Raw genomic sequence first — 22,335 nt, 5'->3', positions numbered from 1 at the left:
ATTTAAAATTTTTGCCGTAATAGATTAAAATTTATTTAAAGTCACTCTTCTCGTGTATTCACCAGTCAAGTTCATAGTAAAGAGAATAAGAAAAATGGAGAAATAAAAAAGACTGTCAAGAAATATACCAAATGTTAATGATAGTTTGATCCCTATGCACTGTGATAAAGGGCAACTTTAATTTTCTTGTTTTGCTAACTCTGTTTTCTAAATGTTCCATAGTGAAGATGTATCACTTCTATAAAAATAATAAAAATTTTTATTTTTTAAGCAAGATGAAAATACAATCAGCTCAAAAATTCCTAAGCAAAATATCAAATCAAGACTCACCCATCTCACTCTCAATTACAGAGGCCCCTAACTGACCTCTTAGCCACAAGCCTCCCCAACATTAAGCCGTTCTGCATTTGCCATCAGTTACCCTCTATCATGCTAGTCCCTGCTCAGAATCCAATACACAGCATAAAATATACTCGTTTTGGCTTTATGAAAGCCATTCCGGCATAATTGCATGATGTTTCCACCTTTATCTACCAAAACTATGCTATCAAATCCTCAGTTCTTCTAGAAGAAGCATGATAGAAAGAGCTCAGGCCTCAAAGTCACAGATCTTGGCCAACGCATAATCTCTTAGCCTCAATTCCTTCAATGGTGATTAGCTGTGAAGATTAAATCTTTTTTTTTTTTTAAGATTTTATTTATTAATTTGAGAGAGAGAGCGGGAGCAGGGGGAGGGCCAGAGGGAGAAGGAGAAGCAGACTCCCCATTGAGCAAGGAGCCCCATAAGGGGTTTGATATCAGGACCCTGGGATCATGACCTGAGCCAAAGGCGGATGCTTGACCAACTGAGCCACACAGGCGCCCCAAGATTAAATCTTTAAATGGGTAAAGATCCAGCATACAAGCCTTCAATAAATGGTGCTTTTCTCATTGTTATTATTCGCCAAATGGGGTTCTTTTTCACTAATTCCACAAAAAGCTTTGCACTTTTACCTCTGTGCTTTATCACTGTTTTGCCTCTTTTTTCCCTCTCTTCTAAAATCCTATCAAAAATCAAGTTATGGGGCACCTGGGTGGCTCAGTTGGTTAAGTGTTGCCTTCAGAGTCCTGGGATCAAGCCCCACATGGGACTCCTTGCTCAATGGGGAGTCCGCTTCTCCCTTTCCCTCTGCCCCTCCCCCTGCTCTTGCTCTCTCTCTCTCTCAAATGAAATCTTTAAAAAATAAAATAAAATTCAAGTTCTAGTTCAAGTCAACCTCCTCCAAAAAAAGCTTCCCTGACTCTGCCAAGCTAATGTAATCTCTCACCCCTTTGAACTTCGATAGCTCATAGAGTTTATTCTACCCAAGGGTGGGGTCCTAGCTGATTTTATTAATTCTTTTCATGTATGTAAGTCCGAGATCCCCAGTTAGAGTGCAAACTCCTTCCTACTAGCAGATATTCCATTTTATATATGTCTTTATACATTTCTGGTATCTGACAAATCACTAGGCTTATACTAAATGCTCAAAAAAATGTGCTAATCTGATTTATGCATTGGGAAGAAAGTCATCATAATAAAAATACTGGCTGAACAATTTCTGTAGTAGAGTAGGAAGGCAACAATTCTGTATGAAGGTAGAAAGCTTCAAGTAAGCAGTATAATGGAATTCCATAACGTACTATCACTAACCAAACATGTAAGTCTTAGTTAAGATATATGATTTCTCTCCAGTCCAATGTAAATATTAGTAGTAAATAACCCTAAGTAAATAGCACTTTTAACTTTTTAAAGTGTCTTACACATAAACCCATTTAAATATATATTGACTCAAATTGTCTTCATTGGTTTCATTTGGAAATACACTTGCCTCACTAAAAAAAAAAAAAAACCAAGATAATTCAAGTGAGAAAAGTTCAGATACTAATTACTAGAAAGTGACGATTACATAACCATATTATATATAAAACTGATTCTACTCTAAAAAGCTAAACTAGGGGCACCTGGGTGGCTCAGTAGGTTAAGTGTCAACTTCAGCTCAGGTTATGATCTCAGGGTCATGGGATCAAGCCCCATGTCTGGCTCCCTGCTCAGTGTGGAGTCCACTTGTCCCTTTCCCTCTGCCCCTCCCCTGCCTCACATGCGTGTGCGTGCTCTCTCTCTCTTGCACATGCATGCACACGTGCTTTCTTCTTTCAGATAAATGAATAAAATCTTAAATAAATAAACAAACAAAATAGGTAAATTATGTCTTCTCAAATAAGTGCTAAAAGTTAAGGGTAGATAGCCTGGGGGCATAATTTTATTTTCATTCACTGATTTAATTACTATTCCTCATAAAGCAATTAAGAAAATTAAATAAGCACATAAAGACTAAAATCTTTTCTCTTTGGTAAATTACTAATTTAGTAATAAGAAACAATTGCTCTGACAAGCTGCTACTAAGAGTAAAGCAATTTGAGACAGAAGGAAGTTGCTTTATTAAATGCAGCTAATTACTAGAAAATTAAGTCTTAATATGTAAAAAAAAAGACCTACAGCACACTAAACCTCTGCAAGCACACTAGACCCCAGCACGAAATTGTGAATCCCTCTTTTTAGCTGTTAATGCTATTCTAACAAGCCTCCAACAATGTTTAAGCTTTCTCACTGATCACCGGAAGGAAGGAAAAGCCATTACCTAAGGATGTTGGGATGGGAGAGTCTATTCATGAGCTGAACTTCTTTCAGCATGTTTGCCCGGTTACTGCTCAATGTGTTCATCTTAAGAGCCATCACCTGGCCAGAAGCTCGGTGGCGCACCTAGAAAATAGAACAAGAGGTTCAACGAAAGCAGTTAAATATGAGGTCAAAACCTCCACATGTAAACATGCCAAGATGTTTTAGTTACAGTTTAGATAAAATAGACGTTATTAGGGATGTTTTTCTATAAACTGATCACATTAGGGTCTCACTTCCAATGAAGATGGGTTTATTCCATCCAAGAACAAAACTGTTTCACATTAAGCTGGCCAGAAAAACATTGTTAATTACACCTCAAGAAGTGACATCTTTTCTTTTAATACCTTAGAAAAAAATGGGGGAAATTTATTAGGCTGGTTCCTTATGGCCAATATTGCTGAGTCTTAGGACGCTAACAGTCCTCTTTGTGGAATTTTAAGTGTGCACAGAAAAGATATATGCATAAGCCTTATGTAACAATTAAAGGATTATAAAAACTATCATTATAGGACACTAAAGCCACATCCTCAAAATCTCCCCCAAATACATATATATATGTATGTAGTCAGTGAAACTTTTAGAGCTAATATTATTGTAAGCCAAGCCAAATTACCTTATAATGGTTTAAACATACTCAAGTTAGACACAAAAAACATGGGCCACACCAAACTATTACCCACACACACAGAGGAAAGTCTATGTCTAAAACATTCATCCTTTATAAAAGTCAGTCTATTTTACATGTAAAAATGTTGTTTTATAATTCCAGTGCACACTCCACAGGTTTCAAAAACTGTAATACTTTACTTGTAAGAAAATTAACTATGTTTTCACCCTCTAAATGCCTCAGTAGTAGCAAAATGAAATTACCAGAGAAAATATTTGGTCTTACCCAAAAGAAGCTCAATGATTTACTGAAATATGTTTTTCCTACCAAGAAATTATGAATAAGGCAATAGAAAAATTACTAAGTACCAAGGATCTCATTACTTTCTTGTAAAAAAAAAAATCATTTCAGGGATGCCTGGGTGGCTCAGTTGGTTAGGCATCTGCCTTCGCTCGGGTCATGATCCCAGAGTCCTGGGATTGAGTCCCACATCTGGTTCCTCGCTCAGCTGGGAGCCTGCTTCTCCCTCTGCCTCTACCTGTCGCTCCCCCTCCTCATGCTCTCTCTCTCTGACAAACAAATAAAGTCTTTTTCTTTTTTTTTTAAGATTTTATTGAAAGAGAGAGAATGAGAGAGAGGAAGCAGGAGAAGGGGAGTCCCATCCTGGGACTCCAGGATCATGATCTGAGCCGAAGACAGTCACTTAACAGACTGAGCCACCCAGGCACCCAAATAAAATCTTAAAAAAAAAAAAAATCATTTCAGGGGAGCCTGGGTGGCTCAGTTGGTTAAGAGTCCAACTCTTCATTTCAGCTCAAGTAATGATCTCAGGGTCGTGAGATTGAGCCCCACTTGGGATTCTCCGATTCTCTCTCTCCCTCCCCTGACCCTCTCCACCCTCCTCTCCCTCTCTTAAAAAAAAAAAATCATATCAGATCTTGCACAACAGGGACTTGCTATGCAAAAATGTCATCAACCTATGGACTTTGAGTATTCTTTCAGCATGTTATAATTTACCAAGTGGAAGTTTCAAGAGAATATATTACAACCCACTTAAGTCTTCAATCTCAAGAAATTCCTTCAAATGACAACAGCCCTAGAAGTTTGGCATATCTATTGATATAGGACAGACATCACATTTTATCTTAGAATTCAAAGAAACAGGGGTGCCTGGGTGGCTCAGTCGTTAAGCGGTTGCCTTCAGTTCAGGGCGTGATCCCGGAGTCCTGGGATCAAGCCCCGCATCGGGCTCCCTGCTCCACTGGGGGCCTGCTTCTTCCTCTCCCACTCCCCCTGCTTGTGTTCCCTCTCTCACTGGCTGTCTCTCTGTCAAATAAATAAAAAATCTTAAAAAAAAAAAAAAAGAATTCAAAGAAACAAAGTTTCAGAGTGGCCAGACAGAAGGGAAAGGAGGAAGCAAAACACTGAGAGCCACAGGAACTCTGGTCAGAAAAACGGAGGCAGAACACTGGCTGTCTCTCCTCTCTTCTAGATCACTTAGTGAGATTTGGAACCCATCTCTCTTCCTAGTGCATCAATGATTCTGTTGTCATGTACCTCGTGATTGAAGAAAGAGAAGTGGCTTTCCTTTTCAGATCCTGCATTGATAAGTTAAAAGAGACATTTATACACAAAGAACACACTGACAGTATTTTTCCAACTCTATTTACAGCAGACATCTGTGTTTTAGTAAGGGCTCTCCATTCTGAAAGTTACTCTTCTTTTTTCATCATCTGAAAACTATCGCTCAGAGATTTTAACAAAATAGTTTGATATTAAAACAATGTGAATTTCAGGGAAGAGCAATCTTGTATTTCAAACCATTCAGGAAAAAACCCTACTTGCTTAAACAAGTGGACAAGATGATGAACATGTTCATAATTCTGTCTTTCATCTGCATAAAATACTTTCTTCCAGACCCTCAAATTCTACTTATCTTTCAAGACCACACTCAAATATCCTCTCCTCTCTGAAGTCTTTCTTGAGTCTCTCTAGGAACTATTTATGGTTTCCTTCTTTACACTACGTCAGAAAAACATTTGAAACACCAGTATATCACTCATTACATGGTTCTGTCTATAAATATCTCCCTACCAGGCTATAAAGCATCTTAAGACCAGGATCTATACTGTATACATCTTTGTCTTGCAATGCTTGGAAGGCCTGGCACATCATAAGGGCACAGTGAAAACAACGGCAACAACAGTTAAATGAAACTTCTAACATACTTTCTAAGGGCCAGTGAATCATTTATTTATCCAGGTGATTTATTTGGGCAGCAGTGGGCCAGGAGTGATTTTCTTTCTTTTGTGGGGGCGGGGAGTGCAGAGGTTGGGGGAAGGAATAAAATAGGAAAGCAGTATAAAATTTGGTCATAATTTTCTGAAGTTTATCATCTAGAAAGGGACAAAGAATAAGCTATATGGCTAGTCAGAGAACAAAGAGAATGAAGAACCAAATACAGCACAAGAGGTATTTATATAAATGTTGATAGAATGAGCACTTAGGCAAAAACTTCATGGGACTTCAGTGGAACCTCAAAAGATTAATAGAGGCAGAAGGAGAGGGGCACCTGGGTGGTGCAGTCGTTAAGTGTCTGCCTTCGGCTCAGGGCGTGATCCTGGCATTCCGGGATCGAGCCCCACATCAGGCTCCTCCACTAGGAGCCTGCTTCTTCCTCTCCCACTCCCCCTACTTGTGTTCCCTCTCTCGCTGGCTCTCTGTCAAATAAATAAATAAATAAACAAACAAACAAATAAATAAATCTTTAAAAAAAAAAATAGAGGCAGAAGGAGAAAGAGACTCCCTACTGAGCAAGGGAGCCAGACGTGGGGCTTGATCCTATGAACCTGAGATCATGAACCAAGCAGAAGGCAGACACTTAACTGACTGAGTCACTGAGGCATTCCCCCCATGCTGTAGTTTTCATTCCATTGACTTATTTATTTTATAACTAAAAGTTTGTACCTCTTAATCCCTTTACCTATTTCACCTACTTTTCTCCCCTAGCAACCACCATCTTGACTTTTCTTTTTCTTTAAGATTTTACTTACTTATTTGGGGGGGAGGAGCAGAGGGAGAGGGACAAGGAGACTGCACTGAGCGTAGAGCCTGATGTGGGGTTCAATCCTACAATCCATGAGATCATGACCTGAGCCGAAATCAAGAGTCAGAGACCTAACTGACTGAGCCACCTAGGCGCCCCATTAACCTTTATTTTCAAAGATATCTAAAATAGCACTCTCTCAAGAATCATTAATAGTAACAGTGATCTATGTGTAGAGGACAAACTAAAGCAGAAACGCACCTTCTCTTTACTCTGAAAATCTACGTATATTTGAAGGGTAATTAATTTTTATAGTTTTGATAACTTGGAATGAAGATCCTCCTGCATTTAGGCAGGTTCCCCATCTTTTGTGGACCTCTGTATTTGATAGTACCTTTTTCTTTCTTTTTTACCTGTAGTCTATACTGTAAAAAAAAAAAAAAAAAAACAACTATCAATATCTATTAATCTTGGGGCACCTGGGTGGCTCAGTCAGTTAAGCATCTGCCTTCAGCTTGGGTCATGATCCCGAGGTCCTAGGATCGAGTTCTCCATCAGGTTCCTTGCTCACTGGGGAGCCTGCTTCTCCCTCTGTCTGTCACTCCCCCTGTTTGTGCTCTCGCTCTCTCTCTTTCTAACAAATAAATAAAATCTTAAGAAAAAAAAAGATTAAGACCTCAAAAAATTAAAAATAGAATTGCCACATGATCCAGAAATTCTACTTCTGGGTACATACCCAAAAGAACTGAAAGCAGGGTCTCAAAAAAATATCTGTACACCCATGTTTATAACAGCATTATTCACAATAGCCAAAAGGTATAAGCAACCCAAGTGTCCACTGACAGATGAATGGATAAACAAAATGTGGTATACACATAGGATGGAATATTATTACTCAGCCTTAAAAAGGAAGGACATTCTGACACATGCTGTAATATGGATGAACCTTGAAGATACTATGCTAAGTGAAATAAGCCAGTCACAAAAAGAGAAATACTGTAAGCTTCCACTTACTTTAGGTAGTTAAATTTATACAAACATAACATAGAATGGTGGTTGGCAGAGGCTTGGGGAGGGGAGGGATTTGGAGTTGTTTACTGGGTATAGTTTCAGCTTTGCCAGTTCTGAAGATTGGTAGCACAACAATGTGAACTGAACTGTACACTTAAATATTGTTTAGATGGTAAATCTTCTATGTATTTTAGCACAATTATAAATAAATGAAGGGAAGGAAGGAAGAAAAGAAAGAAAAAGAGTTATATATATAACTATATACATAACTATGAACAGACATTAGTATAGACCACCTATAGTCATTAGACTCTCAAATAGAAAAAATAAATTACGGGTTCTATACAATCCTATGTCCGTTAGCTATTACTATAGCCCATTTTCATTCCATTCCAGTAAGCATATTAACATGCAAATAAGAATGACAGTTAATATAGGGGTACCTCTAATTCAACTCTTATTTATTTTTTTAGAGAGAGCAAGAGCAAGGTAGGGGCAGAGGGAGGGGAGGGAGAGAATATTAAGCAGGCTCCATGCCCAGCGTGGTGCCTGACTTGGGGCTGGATCCCACAACCCTGAGATCATGACCTGAGCCAAAATCAAGAGTTGAACACTTAACTGACTGAGCCACCCAGATGCCCCTCAACTCTAATTAATATTTTTAAAATTAAATTATTTGCATATGTTGGTACACTACCACTTTTAATTACAAATCACATACAATATATTCACTTTTAGCAGTCGGTATAAAACCAAGTTGAGAATCTCTTCTCTGGCACAGTGCCTTTAGTTTAGCATTTAGGATTGCTCAAAAAATGTCTGCTGAATTGAAATAGTTAACTTGAGTCAGGAAGCTTAATTTCTAGAGCAAGAGAAAAGCATAAACCTCTGACCAGCTCAGAGAAATAGTAAGGAGAGAATTAAATAATAATGACAATAACATAAGAACTGTCACAAAACAATTAATCATTAACTATTACATGAATGGCTTGGGACTTCCAGTCAAGAATTCACAGTGAGTATACATTAAGTATACAATAAGCTGACACAGCAACATAAATATTAGACATATAGGGCTAATTTTTTTAAAGTATTTTAGCCTAGCCCACAAATAAAGTCATCAATGTGCCTACTATGCCAACTTAACCCCCCAATGAAATGTTCAAGATTAAATGAACATTTTACAAAGAAACACTGATAAAGTTGTCAAAGATATATCACACTCCTTCTTTTCTTTCCTTCATCAATCTGTAATTTGCCTTGGCAAGTTATTTCTATTTCACTTGAGGTCACTTCCTTCTTCCCCTTATCACATACAAATAAGTCTGGTCCAGTTTTTGGTTTTGGTTTGGTGGGGGTTTTTTTGGTCTGTTATTATACTTTTATTCTAATATCCACCAGCATCTCTGCTCTTTAATTTTTTTTCTTGCATGGAGTGGCTTCTGATTGTCTTCTCTTAAAACTAGTCATTTATAAGAGGGTAAAAGCATGTGACTACCTCATTAAGTTTTTACAGTAATTTTGCATATTGAAATCTATATTTTTACTACCTTAATTTTCTTTTACTGTTTTTTTATCATAGAGTTAGAGTATCATGTTGATGCTTTATAATTACAAACAATAGTAACATAATCACCTATCAATTTCATTTCAGGGAGGTTCATTAAAAATTGTTATAATAAAAAATGTTATAATAGCAATAATATAGCTATTATTTACAGCACTTGCTACATACTAGGTTCTGCTATGCTATATATATATATATGTGTGTGTGTGTGTGTGTATATATATATACACATACATTCATTTAATCCTCAAAATAATTCTGGGAGGTAGGTATTATTAACATCCCCCATTTTACAGCTATGGAAACTGGGCACAGAGATATTAAAGGACTTTCTCAAGATCACACATCTAGTAAATGATAAGGCCAGAATTTCAACCAAGATAATGCAAACATTGGGCCTGAAAGGCTTGAGAACAACTAATCTAAGGAAAAAAGCATTGCATGCACACTACCTATTATTCTGCCAAGAAATAATAATCATGATCTTGTATGTATCTAAGAACACAGAATTGTAATGTCTAAAACAAAAACTGACAAAATACAAGGCAAATTTGACAAATCCACAATCTTCATGGGATATTTTAACATACTTCTCAGAAACTGAAAATTCTAGAAGAAACGAGTATGGATATGGTACATTTTAATAACAAAATTGACATGATTGATCTAATCTTGTCCCAATAAAGGTAGGCTTTATTTTTTCAAGTCTATATGAAAACATTTCCCAAAATGCATGGATACTACATCATAAAGGAATTCTCAAAAAATTTCGAAGAATGTAGTTCCAGGGCACCTGAGTGGCTCAGTTGGTTGAGTGTCTGGCTCTTGGTCTTGGCTCAGGTCTGATGTTGGGGTCATGGGATTGAGCCCTGCATCAGGCTCTGTGCACGGTGCAGAGTCTGCTTGGGTTTCTCTTTCCCTCTCCCATTGCCCCTCCCGCTCATGCTCTCTAAATAAATAAGGAAATAATATTTTTTTAAAAACCTTAAAAAAAAAAAGAATGTGGTTCCAACACCACATTCCCAGACCACTATGAAATAAAATTAGAAGTCAATAAAAAGATAATCAAAAACAAGCATAGCAGACAATATTTACTCAACATCTATTTTCCCCCTTTTCTTGATTAACAGGACCCCGGATAGATGGCAATGTGCCTAATTAATTAAAACATTCAATCTGGCAGTCTTCCTTGCAGCTAGAGTAGCCAGGTAACATACTACTAAGTAAGGAGGTATGTGGGAATTGCTAGGTAGGGATTATGGAAATGCTACTGTTTTCCTGATGAAATTGCCCTTTATCCTTTTTACAGCCTGGAGCAAAGAGGCCGTGCTTGTATTAGGAGCATTTACTTTGTAATCAAAAGGCCAGAAGTACCACACTAAAGACAGAGGAAGCTAGAAGGAGCCTGGTTTGTTGATGACCTTCTTGAGCAGATGCACAACATAGGCATTTCTCAAGATTTCTTGAGAGAAATTAATCCCTTATTTGAATAAGCTACTGTGTTCGGGTTTCTATAACATACTGCTAAGACAATCCTAACTGATTTGCAAAAGATTCAAAATAAATGAGTTAGAGTTCACCCAAAAATGCCAGAATAAAGTATAAAAATAAAGATAAAAGCAAAAATTAATGATATAGAAAACAAAGAAACAACTGAGAGTTATAACAAACCAAAAGCTAATTTGGGAATAGAAAAAACTAATAAAGAAACATATCTTCAGTGACTCTGGATAAAGAAAAAAATCTTTTATTTTCTGGCCCCTGTCTATTCCTCTAGACTCATCAGAGTCTTGCCATTCCTTGACATGCATCCACCAGACTAGAACCAAACCAAATTTCTCACCATTCCTAGAATATTCCTCTGTGCCTCCACACATGCTTCTCCTACTGCCTGAAATGTCCTTTCCCTTACTTGTGCACCAGACAAGCTCTATTTTCTTCTTCAGGAAAACTCAAGGGTGACCACCTCTAGGAAGCTTCTAACCCTTCAAACAACGTTGATACTGGTGCCCAGTATTATATCCCTTAGCACCCTATGCATAATTTCATACAATTAGCAAATATATATTTAGCAATTTTAGGTTCTTGCTAAAGCTCATTTTAGCAAATATGTGTTTTAAATATATTTCCTGTCTTCTACCCTAAGCAAAGAGCTCTTCTAGGGCAGGATTTTACTCCTCGGTCCCTAGCATCTAGCTCAATGTCATATACCTAATGAGCATTAACTAAATATCTGCTGAGTAAATAAATAAATGACTAAGACAGCAAATAACTACAATGTTTATCACATGCTGGAACAGAAGTATCGGCAGAATGCTATGAGATCACAAAAGAAAAGCAACCAACCCTCTCACTCTCCTTGCTGCAAAATGATACACTCTAGAATCAACTTTTTGTAGTATCTTTCACATGCCTTCACTATATGTTTACAGAAATACTCCTATCAGCTGAATGAATGGAAGTTGTACATGCAACTTATATGCTTCTAATTTTTGTTTTCCCAGCTGAATTATCAATTAAGGTGAAGGATCTTAACAGGTATTTCTGCACAGCAATATGAACACAGTAAAATTTGCTACCTGATGAATTATCACTTGATGTCACTTAGGGCTGAGCTCAGCCCACTGAAACATCTACAAAATTCTTTCCTAATTAACCCAATATTCCACACCAGCTCTAGAGGAAATATTAAATGTACTGAATATGGCCAAAGGCTACAATCATACACTGCTATGTGTGAACCTTCAGTATATATATGATAGAAATACAGTGCCTCCTTTAAAACACATCATTTCCACACACACACACTGAACCTCCCCAGAAGAGCACTCTCTCTGAAATCTCCTGTACCTCAAAGAGGATGCAGAACCAGATAAACGCAACAAGGAAAACAATAGGAAATTTAGCAAGAAGTAGTTTTGACAGACAATGAGGATACGCAACAAAGACCATTATCAAGGTACAGAGCCCAAAGCAGCCCTGGACTGCTATCATCCTTCCTCCCATACTTTACAATGCTAAACTCCTTTAAAAAGGGTGGTGGAGAGTGGGGAGGATAGTTTGTTTTCCTCTTTATACTCTCTTTTGTAAATCTCTGTAATATGGTGTCTGCCCCTTAGAATTTATGTTTGGTAGATGTGGCACATTCCCTGATCTTTAGAACCTATCTCTGACTGCTACTTGTCTCTTTTCCTTCTTCACACCCTCCACAAATAAAGGTACTTAAGGTTCAAGCCTTGCTGCTTTGGTGTCTCTATCCATACTCTTTTCCTTGATTATTTCTGACATTGAAAACATTTTGATGGTTAAAAATGTGCTTGATTCCTATATAACACTGCTTTCATACCAGAGTAATACTGTACAATGAAGGATTTTCTCTATATTTGTTCTTCCTTGATCTCATTTTTTTAGGAGCCCAACATGGGGCTTGAACTATGGCCCTGAGATCAAGACCTGAGGTGAAATCAAGAGTCAGACACTTCACCAACTGAGCCACCCAGGCACCTCAATCTTATTCTTTTTTTTTTTTTTTTAAGATTTATTTATTTATTTTTGCAAGAGAGAGTGAGAGAGAGAATGAGCACGAGCAGGGGGAGTGGCAGGGGGAGACACAGACTCCCCGCTGAGCAGGGAGCCCAATGCGGAACTCGATCCCAGGACCCCTGGATTATGACCTGGGCCGAAGGCAGACATTTAACCAACTGAGCCACCCAGGCACCCCACCCCAATCTTATTCTTGATAGTGAAGGTTCTCTTAATTCTCTGACTCTGTGGAGCAATTTAATTCTGAAATGGCTGGTCTGACATGAGGGGACCAACATGGACAGCCAAACACACACACATACATATAAACACATCTTGCTCATTTATGTTTTAGAGTTGGGGGTAGTTCAGCTCACTCCCAGAACTCATTACTTTTTTCCTCCGAACAGCTTTGGTATAAAGAAACATCTCAGTCAGAAATCACACTAAAAACTGGTACTCAGAAATGCCTAGCTGGCTTTCTCCTAACCTTCACTCTCAGGTAGAACATCATCCTCACTGTCTTGCTCTTAGACATCTTGCAAAAGCTGCCTTACTTACCTCCAAGACTAAAGATCTACCTCTTCTCTGACACAGTGACTATTAAAACATATAGTCATTACATCTTGTTAGAAAAGCATCATATGCAGTGTTGATGAAAACACTTTTTATGGTGAGGTTGCAGAGAGGCAGATAGGAAATCCCAAACACAATCATGAAATAAAATATAGAGAATTTGAAAAAAAAATCCTGGAGTATTTGTAGATTCAGACTGCAACAATGATCACATTTAAAAGAAAAATGATTCACTGTCTTGCAAACGTCACAAGTTGTAGTTTCAAAAGCTAAAAAATTATAGACAGAGCACTAAGATCGCTGAAGCAACACCAGCATTTTAAGACCCAGTGTCTTATTTCTCAGATAAAGCAGACAAAAGTACCAGAGAACATAAAATCTTTACCTTCTCAAGCACAAAAATAAAACATATAACAAAATAACATTCGCATACTAAAATGTTCGCCTTACTTTTTATTATTGTTTAAAATCAATTAACTAGGGGTGCCTGGGTGGCTCAGTCGGTTAAGCATCTGCCTTCGGCTCAGGTCATGATCCCGGGGTTCCGGGATCGAACCCCGCATCGGGCTCCCTGTTCAGCAGGGAGTCTGCTTCTCCCTTTCCCTCTGCCCTTCCCCCCGGTCATGTGCTCTCTCTCTCCCTAATAAACAGATAAAATATTTTTAAAAAATCAATTAACTAACATATAGTGTATTACTAGTTTTAGAGGTAGTTTAATGATTCATCAGTTGCACATAACACCCAGTGCTCATTACATCAAGAGCCCTCCTTCATGCCCATTACCCAGTTACCCCATCCCTCCACCCACCTCCCCTCCAGCAACCCTCAGTTTGTTTCCTAACTACCCCTTACTTTCTTTATAACACAACTGTTAATACTGCTACAGATACAGAGTTTGCATGACAGCTCCATGTGCACTAAATAATAAATGTATAACCATGAATGTGAATAAATCAATTTTTCAGTACCCAAGCAGATGGCAGATATCCGGCTCTTTTAGTTTATAAGTTTATTGTTTCTTATAGCTTAGCACTTCCAGACATGCTGCTGTCAATTTAGAAAATATATACCAGGGTAGAAAGCAGGAACTTAAGCCTCTATCTTACATAACTAGTTGTACACTTACCACACAAACTGAATCAGGTTGAACTCCATAAGACAGTGTGGTGTATATATGTATGTGTGTGTATGGGCAGTATACACACACACACACACACACACACACACACACACATATACACACAAACATAATCATATTCTAGAAATATAGTATAAATTAGTATTGATATGTTAAAGTTGATAAAAATAATTTTTCAGGTGCCAGGGTGGCTCAGTCAGTTGAGTGTCCCAGTCTTGATTTTGGCTGGGATCATCTCATGATGATGGAATCAAGTCCTCTGCAGGGCTCTGTGCTCAACAGGGAGTCTGCCTGTGATTCTCTCCCTCTTCCTCTGCCCCTCCCCAATTCACTCTCTCTCTCTAAAATAAATAAATAAAATCTTAAAAAGTAATAATAATAATAATAATGATAATAATAACCTTTAAAAATTTTTCTTGTATACTGGGTCAAAAGTAGGTATAATATTCTTTTCATCAATTACACAGATAGGAATTCAAATCTGATTTACCCATTGGCAAGACACTAAATATTTTTGGACCTCGGTTTCTTTCTCTCTCTCTCTCTCTCACTTTACTTTTCAAGTTCCAAAAAGCTCTATTACCCCTCTACGGGAGGGGTTCAATCTTTCTTGGCTTCCACTTTCCTCATGGCTCCCAGGAGGTTGCTCAGCTCCCCTCTCCTCCTCTTGGCACAGATGTGTGTCCCCACCCTTTTCTTGATAAACTTGAGGGCACGCATGTCCTTGGAGACCTTGAGAAGCTCCATGCCACGACGCTCCTATGGGGTGAAGCCACACACCTCTCAGGTCATGTCCCGCATGAACTTGGTGTGCTTGGGGAGGTGCTGGCAGTGGCAGCTGTGCATCGGCTTACTCATGTTCTTAGTCACCTGTGGCTCTTGCTGAGGCCCAAGTTCATAGGGTAGTGGTGAGCCACGGCTGCTGCTTCCTAATGGCTCCCACGACAGAAACAGTTTCCTCATTTATAGAATGGAAGTGTAACTACTTATAAAATTGTTGTGATAATTTAAAAAGATAATGTGGGGCACCTGGGTGGCTCAGTCAGTTAAGCGGCTGCCTTCGGCTCAGGTCATGATCCCAGGGTTCTGGGATCAAGCCCCACATCAGGCTCCTATGCTGGGAGCCTGCTCCTCCCTCTCCCTCTGCCTGTCGCTCTGCCTACTTGTGCTCTCTATCTCTCTGTCAAATACATAAATAAAATCTTTAAAAATAAATAAAAATAAAAAGATAATGTATACAAGTTCTTAACACAGTACTTAGCACAAAGAACTGAAAATCTTAACTGCATATGTAACAGAAATAATAACTAGCCCTTATATAGGATATATTTTGCGCTAGACATTATTCTAGTATTTTATATACACTAGCTCATTACATCCTCTCAACGACCCCATAAGGTAGGGACTATCATTATCTCCATTTTGCAGATAAGGAAACTGAGGCACAGAAATCAAGTAACTTGCCCAAGGTCAGAAAGCTTATAAGTGGTAGAGCCAAAATTCAAATAGAGGCAGTCTAGCTCCAGAGTCTCTCTCTCTTACGTTGCCTCTCAATGCATTCTCTTTTTTTTTAATCCTTTTTTATACTGAAATATAATTGACATACAATGTTATGTAAGTTTCAGGTGAACAACATATTGATTAGCAAATTCTATACGTTCTTATAACATATATGAGGTTTTTTTCTCATGCAACAAATATTTAGTGAGTATCCTCTACACGGCAGAGTCTGTGCTAAGTACTAAAGACTCAGAGATGAGAAACACAGGGAGGTTTGATCTAACAGAGAAAGGCAAACAGGTAAAAATAAAAATGTCATAAGATGTATCATTGCTCTGATACAGAAGACACAAAGGAGGGAACAGATAATCACACTATGAAAAATACGATAATAAGGCATCTGAAATGAAAATGAAAATGAAATCATTGAAAATGAAATCACCGAAAATGAAATCACATAGGGACATCTGGGCGGCTCGGTTGGCTAAGCATCAGACTCTTGATTTCAGCTCAGGTCATGGTCTCTGGGTTACGAGATCGAGTCCCATGTCTGCTTGGTACTCAGCGTAGTCTGCTAGAGATTCTCTCTACCTCCCCCTTCGCCCCTCCCCACCTAAAATAAATAAATAAAAATCTTTCTAAAAATTCTCTCTCTCTTTGCCTGCCCCCCCACAGGCATGCACGCTCTCTCTCAAAAAAAAAAAAAAAAAAAAATTGTAACTCATGTCACTAGGAGACTCACTTGCTAGCCAAAGAATCAAGCTGCCACATGAAGCATATCAAGCTGAAGCCCTCAATCCAACAGACCGCAAGGATCTGAATGATGCCATCAATCACATAGCAGATCCCTCCCCACCTGAGCCTCAGATAAAATGCCAGTCCCAGCTGAAACCTTTATATTTTTTTAAGTTGCCTTTTATTTATTAAGTAATCTCTATATCCAACATGGGGCTTGAACTCAGAACCCTTAGATCAAGAGTTGCACACTCTTCCTTTTTTTTTTTTTTTTTTAAGATTTATTTATTTATTTATTTGACACAGAGAGAGACAGCCAGCGAGAGAGGGAACACAGGGAAGGGGAGTGGGAGAGGAAGAAGCAGGATCCCAGCAGAGGAGCCCGATGTGGGGCTCGATTCCAGGACTCCGGGATCACGCCCTGAGCCGAAGGAAAACGCTTAACGACTGAGCCACCCAGGCGCCCCAAGAGTTGCACACTCTTCTAACCGAGCCAGCCAAGCACCCCACCCGAGCTGACACCTTTACTCCAGCTTTGTAAGACCACGAAGCAGCAGACCCAGCTAAGTCATGCCTAGACTCCTGAACCACAGAAACAAATATAGTAAATATGTGTTCTTTTAAACTACTGAATTCATGGTAATATTGCTACTCAGTAATAGGTAACTAATATGCTATGCTCCCCCTTGTGTTGCAATTACCCTTGTAACTACTTAATATAAATATTTACCAGTAGATTATAAATTCCACAAAGGCAAGAATAGCCTTAATCATTACTGTATCAGCACTTAGCACAGTGCCTAGCATATAAAAGAACTACAGTATAGTTAAGTGGATGGATGGATGCCTACTCTATGCTGGGCACAGTGCTATGTCCTAGAGAAACAAAAATAAGTAAGACATGGTCCCTGTCCTCATGGAGCTTAAAATGTACATGGGATGACAAACACTTTAAACAGATAATTTCAACAGAATATGATTAATGTAACAGAGGTTTTTATGAAGACAATGGGTATGTAACTCAGACTGCAAGGGCCCATGGGTATGGGTATGGTAGATCTTATATAGTCAGGATTTATGTCGAGCAGGTGACATGATCTTTTATACAGAAAATTCTAAAATTCTAAAAAATAGGGGCGCCTGGGTGGCTCAGTCAGTTAAGAGGCTGCCTTCAGCTCAGGTCATGATCCCAGAGTCCTGGGATGGAGCCCCGCATTGGGCTCCTTGCTCAGTGGGGAGCCTGCTTCTCCCTCTGCCTGCCGCTCCCCCGGTTTGTGCTCTCTCTCTCTCTCCCCCCCCCAACACATAAATAAATCTTTAAAAAAAATAATAAAACAGTTCAGCAAGGTTACAGGATACAAGACAAATGTGGTATTATCCATATATTGGAATATTACTGGGCCATAAGAAGGAATGAAGTGCTAATACACACTATAACATGGATCAGTGTTGAAAAGATTGTGCTAAATTAAAGAAATCAGTCATACAGGCTACATATTGTATGATTCTATTTATATGAAATGTCTAGAATAGGCAAGTCCAGAGAGACAGAAAGTACAATAGTGGTTGCCAGGAGCTGGGGGACGGGAGAAATGGAGAGTGACTAATAATGAGTACACGTTTTCTTTTTAGGATGATAAAAAAAATTTCAAGTTAGACAGTGGTGATGGCTGCACAACCTTGTAAATATACTAAAAAACACCGAATTGTATATATTTTTTTAAGATTTTATTTATTTATTTGACACAGAGACAGCTAGAGAGGGAACACAAGCAGGGGGAGTGGGAGAGGGAGAAGCAGGCTCCCCGCCGAGCAAGGAGCCTGACATGCGGCTTGATCCTAGGACCCTGGGATCATGACCCGAGCCAAAGGCAGACACCCAATGATTGAGCCACCCAGGCGCCCCTGAACTGTATATTTTTAAAAGGAGAATTTTATAGTATGTGAATTATTTCTCAGCAAAGCTATTATTAAAAAGAAAAAAAGTTACATTGATACTTTGTCTTGGAATGGGATTCCAGGTTTTACAACAATGTTTTCACATACATGCTAAAATACAGAGTTATATCATGGGGAAATAAAAGGTAAGTTATCTCAAAACACTGAAACAATCATCTTCCTAGAAAGTCTCCTTCTGGGATGCCTGGGTGGCTCAGTCTGTTAAGAGGCTGCCTTCAGCTCAGGTCATGATCCTGGGGTCCTAGGATCGAGTCCCATGTCAGGCTTCCTGCTCAGAGGGGAGTCTGCTTCTCTCTGTGCCTCCCCTGCCCCTTCTCTCTCTCTCTCTCTCTCTCAAATAAATAAATAAAATCTTTTTTTTTTTTTTTAAAGAAAGTCTCCTTCCAATCATACCCCCAAACAAAACCAGGACGGTATAAAAAGAAAGTAAGAACCTTCTACTGTATCTCAACAGAAGCACTTCTTAAATGGAAACATTAAACAGGTTGTCAATCACTGCTACAATGGAGTTGGACAGATTTTCCACCTACCAGAGGATGAGAGACTGGGACCACTGTGCCATTTGGTTTTACATTTTTCTCTCTTACTTTACAAACGTACACACTAACACTACTGTCGTCTCCACTCACATATGCTTCAGTACTTCCCTAAATAGATTTCGGTAACATCCAAAATATTCTAAGTCATTTTCCTAGAAACAGTGAAATTACCCTATTCTCGATTTCATGGGTTTTTTTTTTTTTAAAGTAAAACTTAATAATCAAAGGTAAATATCTGAAGCTCACAAATGATTATAAATGCTTCTAAAAGTATATTTTCACTGAATTCAGTAATAGAGGTTATAAAATGCTTTACTCCTCTCCAACGCTTTTAGGCCAGGAATTTATAACCTCAGCACTCCTGACATTTAAGGCCAGATAATTCTTTGTTGCAGAGTACTGTCCTGTGCATTACAGAATATTTTGTGACATCCCTGGCCCCTACCCACTAGATACCAGTAGCACCCCCTGCCTAGTTGTGACAACCAAAAACAACTCCAGACACTGTCAAATATCACTTTAGGGGCAAAACTGCTCCCAGTTGAGAACCACTGCCCTAGTACATCTGCCTTAATTATTTCCTAACAGCAAATTAGCTTAATTCATCATTAGCCTTAAAAACAAACATTTTTGTGAAATACAGAAGCTGATACACCTAAAAGAAGGTTTCTTTGTTTTTTGAGTTTGAATAAATCCATTTCTGGAATTATTATGAAGTATTTTATATAATATATAGATATAATATATATATAATATATATAATTATTTATATATATTCTTAAACATATAGTACAAGAAAGAAAAAAAAACTAAGCTTCACTTCTCATGAATTTAAATTTTCTTCTACACATAACTTTTCCAGAATACAAAAAGTACCAGCTTCTCTCTCTCTTTTCTCTCCTCATAATCAATAATTATAATTATATAGATATTGAAAGGGAACTTTGTGTTCAAAACCTCCTAATTCTATCATGGTAGAACAATGACACATTATTTATAACCTAAAATACATGCTACCCAATAACAATTAACCTTTTTTTGAGGTCCTAAGAGATTTACAATTAATAAAGAGAGCCCAAGTTTAACCAATGAAATTATCAGGTTGATTAATTTAAGAAATGTGCCATACCTCTGACAGTCACAATCTAAAAGAGCCCAAGTTCCTTCCAAATCAACTGCTCAAACAGATTTTTTTTTTTTTAAGATTGTATTTGTTTGACAGAGAGAGACACAGCGAGAGAGGGAACACAAGCAGAGGGAGTGGGAGAGGGAGAAGCAGGCCTCCCGCTGAGCAGGGAGCCTGATGTGGGGCTCGATCCCAGGACCCCAGGATCATGACCTGAGCCGAAGGCAGATGCTTAACAACTGAGCCACCCAGGCGCCCCTCAAACAGATATTTTTATAGCTATACAACTAAATAAGATTGCTTAAGATAATTTTTTAAAATAATTTTTAGTAAAGAAAACAAACTATTCTAATTGTAATTTATGGGGCTACTGACCCACACAGTATACAAGAAAGATCATGAGGACTTCGCTAGTCATGGTTTTTCATCCTTCATAAAATATAACCCAATAATCTTTGTTACTTATCTAAAGCCAGGCTTCAGAACTAAATGAATAATAGTATCAGTTAAACAGATAACTAAGATCTATTTTTAAGGATGAATGACCAAAAGGTCCTAAATTCTAAAACTGAATTATTTTAAAGGAATACAAGCAATCCACATAAATCCACATTCCTCAATGTGAAGTCATCCATCCATCAGTCTTTCTTTTGCTATCTAAGGCAACTGAAAGTCCTTAAGTTACCTGTATAATGTGTATCTCCCACACCAGAAGTCAAATATTTCCTTTTATTGCTAGTGATACACTTTTTATTTAACCTGACCTTTAAAACTCTGTCTGTACTTTGTAATCAAAGATAAAAAACTAACCATAATCCTAGCTGCACTATAGTTATCAGACCAGTGGTTCGCAAACTTTCTCTATAAAGGGTCAGACAGTAAATATCCTAGGCTTTAAGGGCCATATGATCTCTGTTATAACTATTCAACTCCGTCATTGTAGCACAAAGGCAACCATAAAACAGACATTGACAAATGGGTGTGGACGTATTACAACAAAACTTTATTTTAAAAGAAGTGGCATGGGGCACCTGGGTGGCTCAGTCGTTAAGCGTCTGCCTTCAGCTCAGGTCATAATCCCAGGGTCCTGGGATCGAACCCTGCATCCCCCACATGGCATCGGGCTCCCTGCTCATCGGGAAGCCTGCTTCTCCCTCTCACACTCCCCTTGCTTGTGTTCCCTCTCTCGCTGTCTCTCTCTGTCAAATAAATAAACAAAATCTTTAAAAAAAAAAAAAAAAGTGGCAGGCTATAGTTTATCAGACCCTGTATCAGACTATTATATGTGAGAATAAAAAAATAGACCTGTTTCTCTCTTTCCCAATGATAATGTTCTTACCACAAAATTAACTAATTACTTTCTAAAATACCACAAAATAAAATTAACTAGCTTTCTCCTATTTCATAGTAGGCATTCATAATGAGATGATAGATCTTATTGCCTTAAATGAGGAATAAAAGCCAACTATAAAGATCAAGTTCAGGTTTGAGATTTGTACTATACACACTATACAGAAAGCTTGAGCCAAGAAATTAAAATAAAACCTTTAGGTTCAAATCTAGAACCGACAGGACTCCAGGAGAGGCAAATGTGAGACCACTGTATTAAGCACATTCACAACCTAGAACACAAGAACTCCAAGGGAAATCATCTCCCACCAAAAACAGACTTTCAATAGAAAATTATAAATCACAGGAAAAATAAAAATCCATGAAAAAGAACCAGCAGACCCATAGTGTAGAGTCCACACTCTAAGAACTGCAACTAATCGAAAGGGACTTACAAACAAACAAAAAACATTTAAATGGTCAAAACTTACTCATCCTTATGAAAGTGTATTAGAAAATCTATAAGATATAATAATTTTCTAGTAAAATATAATTTACCAAAATTGAACCAGAAGAAACAAAATTCTAAATAGACCAATTACCCTACAAAAAGGAAAAGTATCAAAGTACCTGACCAAGCACTTCACAGGGGAATTCTATCAAATATTTAAGCAATAATTCCAATACCATTTCAACTATGCAAAAGCACAGGGGAAAAAAATTTTCCAAATAATTTTTTTGAGGCAAGAATAATATTGCTATCAAAACCTAACAACAAAAGCATGAAAGAGAAAACCACAGACCATTCTCACAAATATCAAGGCAAGGGGCGCCTGGGTAGCGCAGTCGTTAAGCGACTGCCTTCGGCTCAGGGCGTGATCCCGGCGTTCCAGGATCGAGTCCCACATCGGGCTCCTCCGCTGGGAGCCTGCTGCTTCCTCTCCCACTCCCCCTGCTGTGTTCCCTCTCTCGCTGGCTG

The 22,335-nt window shown here is 38.3% G+C and overlaps 1 protein-coding gene and 1 pseudogene across 1 annotated transcript in view; both read right to left on the bottom strand.

Moving 5' to 3' along the window:
- The window catches only part of TESK2 (testis associated actin remodelling kinase 2), a 127,098-nt gene that overhangs the window by 66,667 nt on the left and 38,096 nt on the right, over positions 1 to 22,335 (bottom strand). The window contains exon 3 of the mRNA XM_026498225.4: positions 2,661 to 2,782. Within this exon, the coding sequence (XP_026354010.3) occupies positions 2,661 to 2,782 (122 nt within the window). The remainder of the gene's footprint in view (positions 1 to 2,660; positions 2,783 to 22,335) is intronic.
- LOC113254296 (60S ribosomal protein L36-like) lies at positions 14,528 to 16,216 on the bottom strand (annotated as a pseudogene).

This window comes from Ursus arctos, unplaced genomic scaffold (genome assembly GCF_023065955.2).
Source record: "Ursus arctos isolate Adak ecotype North America unplaced genomic scaffold, UrsArc2.0 scaffold_12, whole genome shotgun sequence".
Lineage (NCBI taxonomy): Eukaryota > Metazoa > Chordata > Mammalia > Carnivora > Ursidae > Ursus > Ursus arctos.
This window is presented reverse-complemented; position numbering and strand designations above follow the sequence as displayed.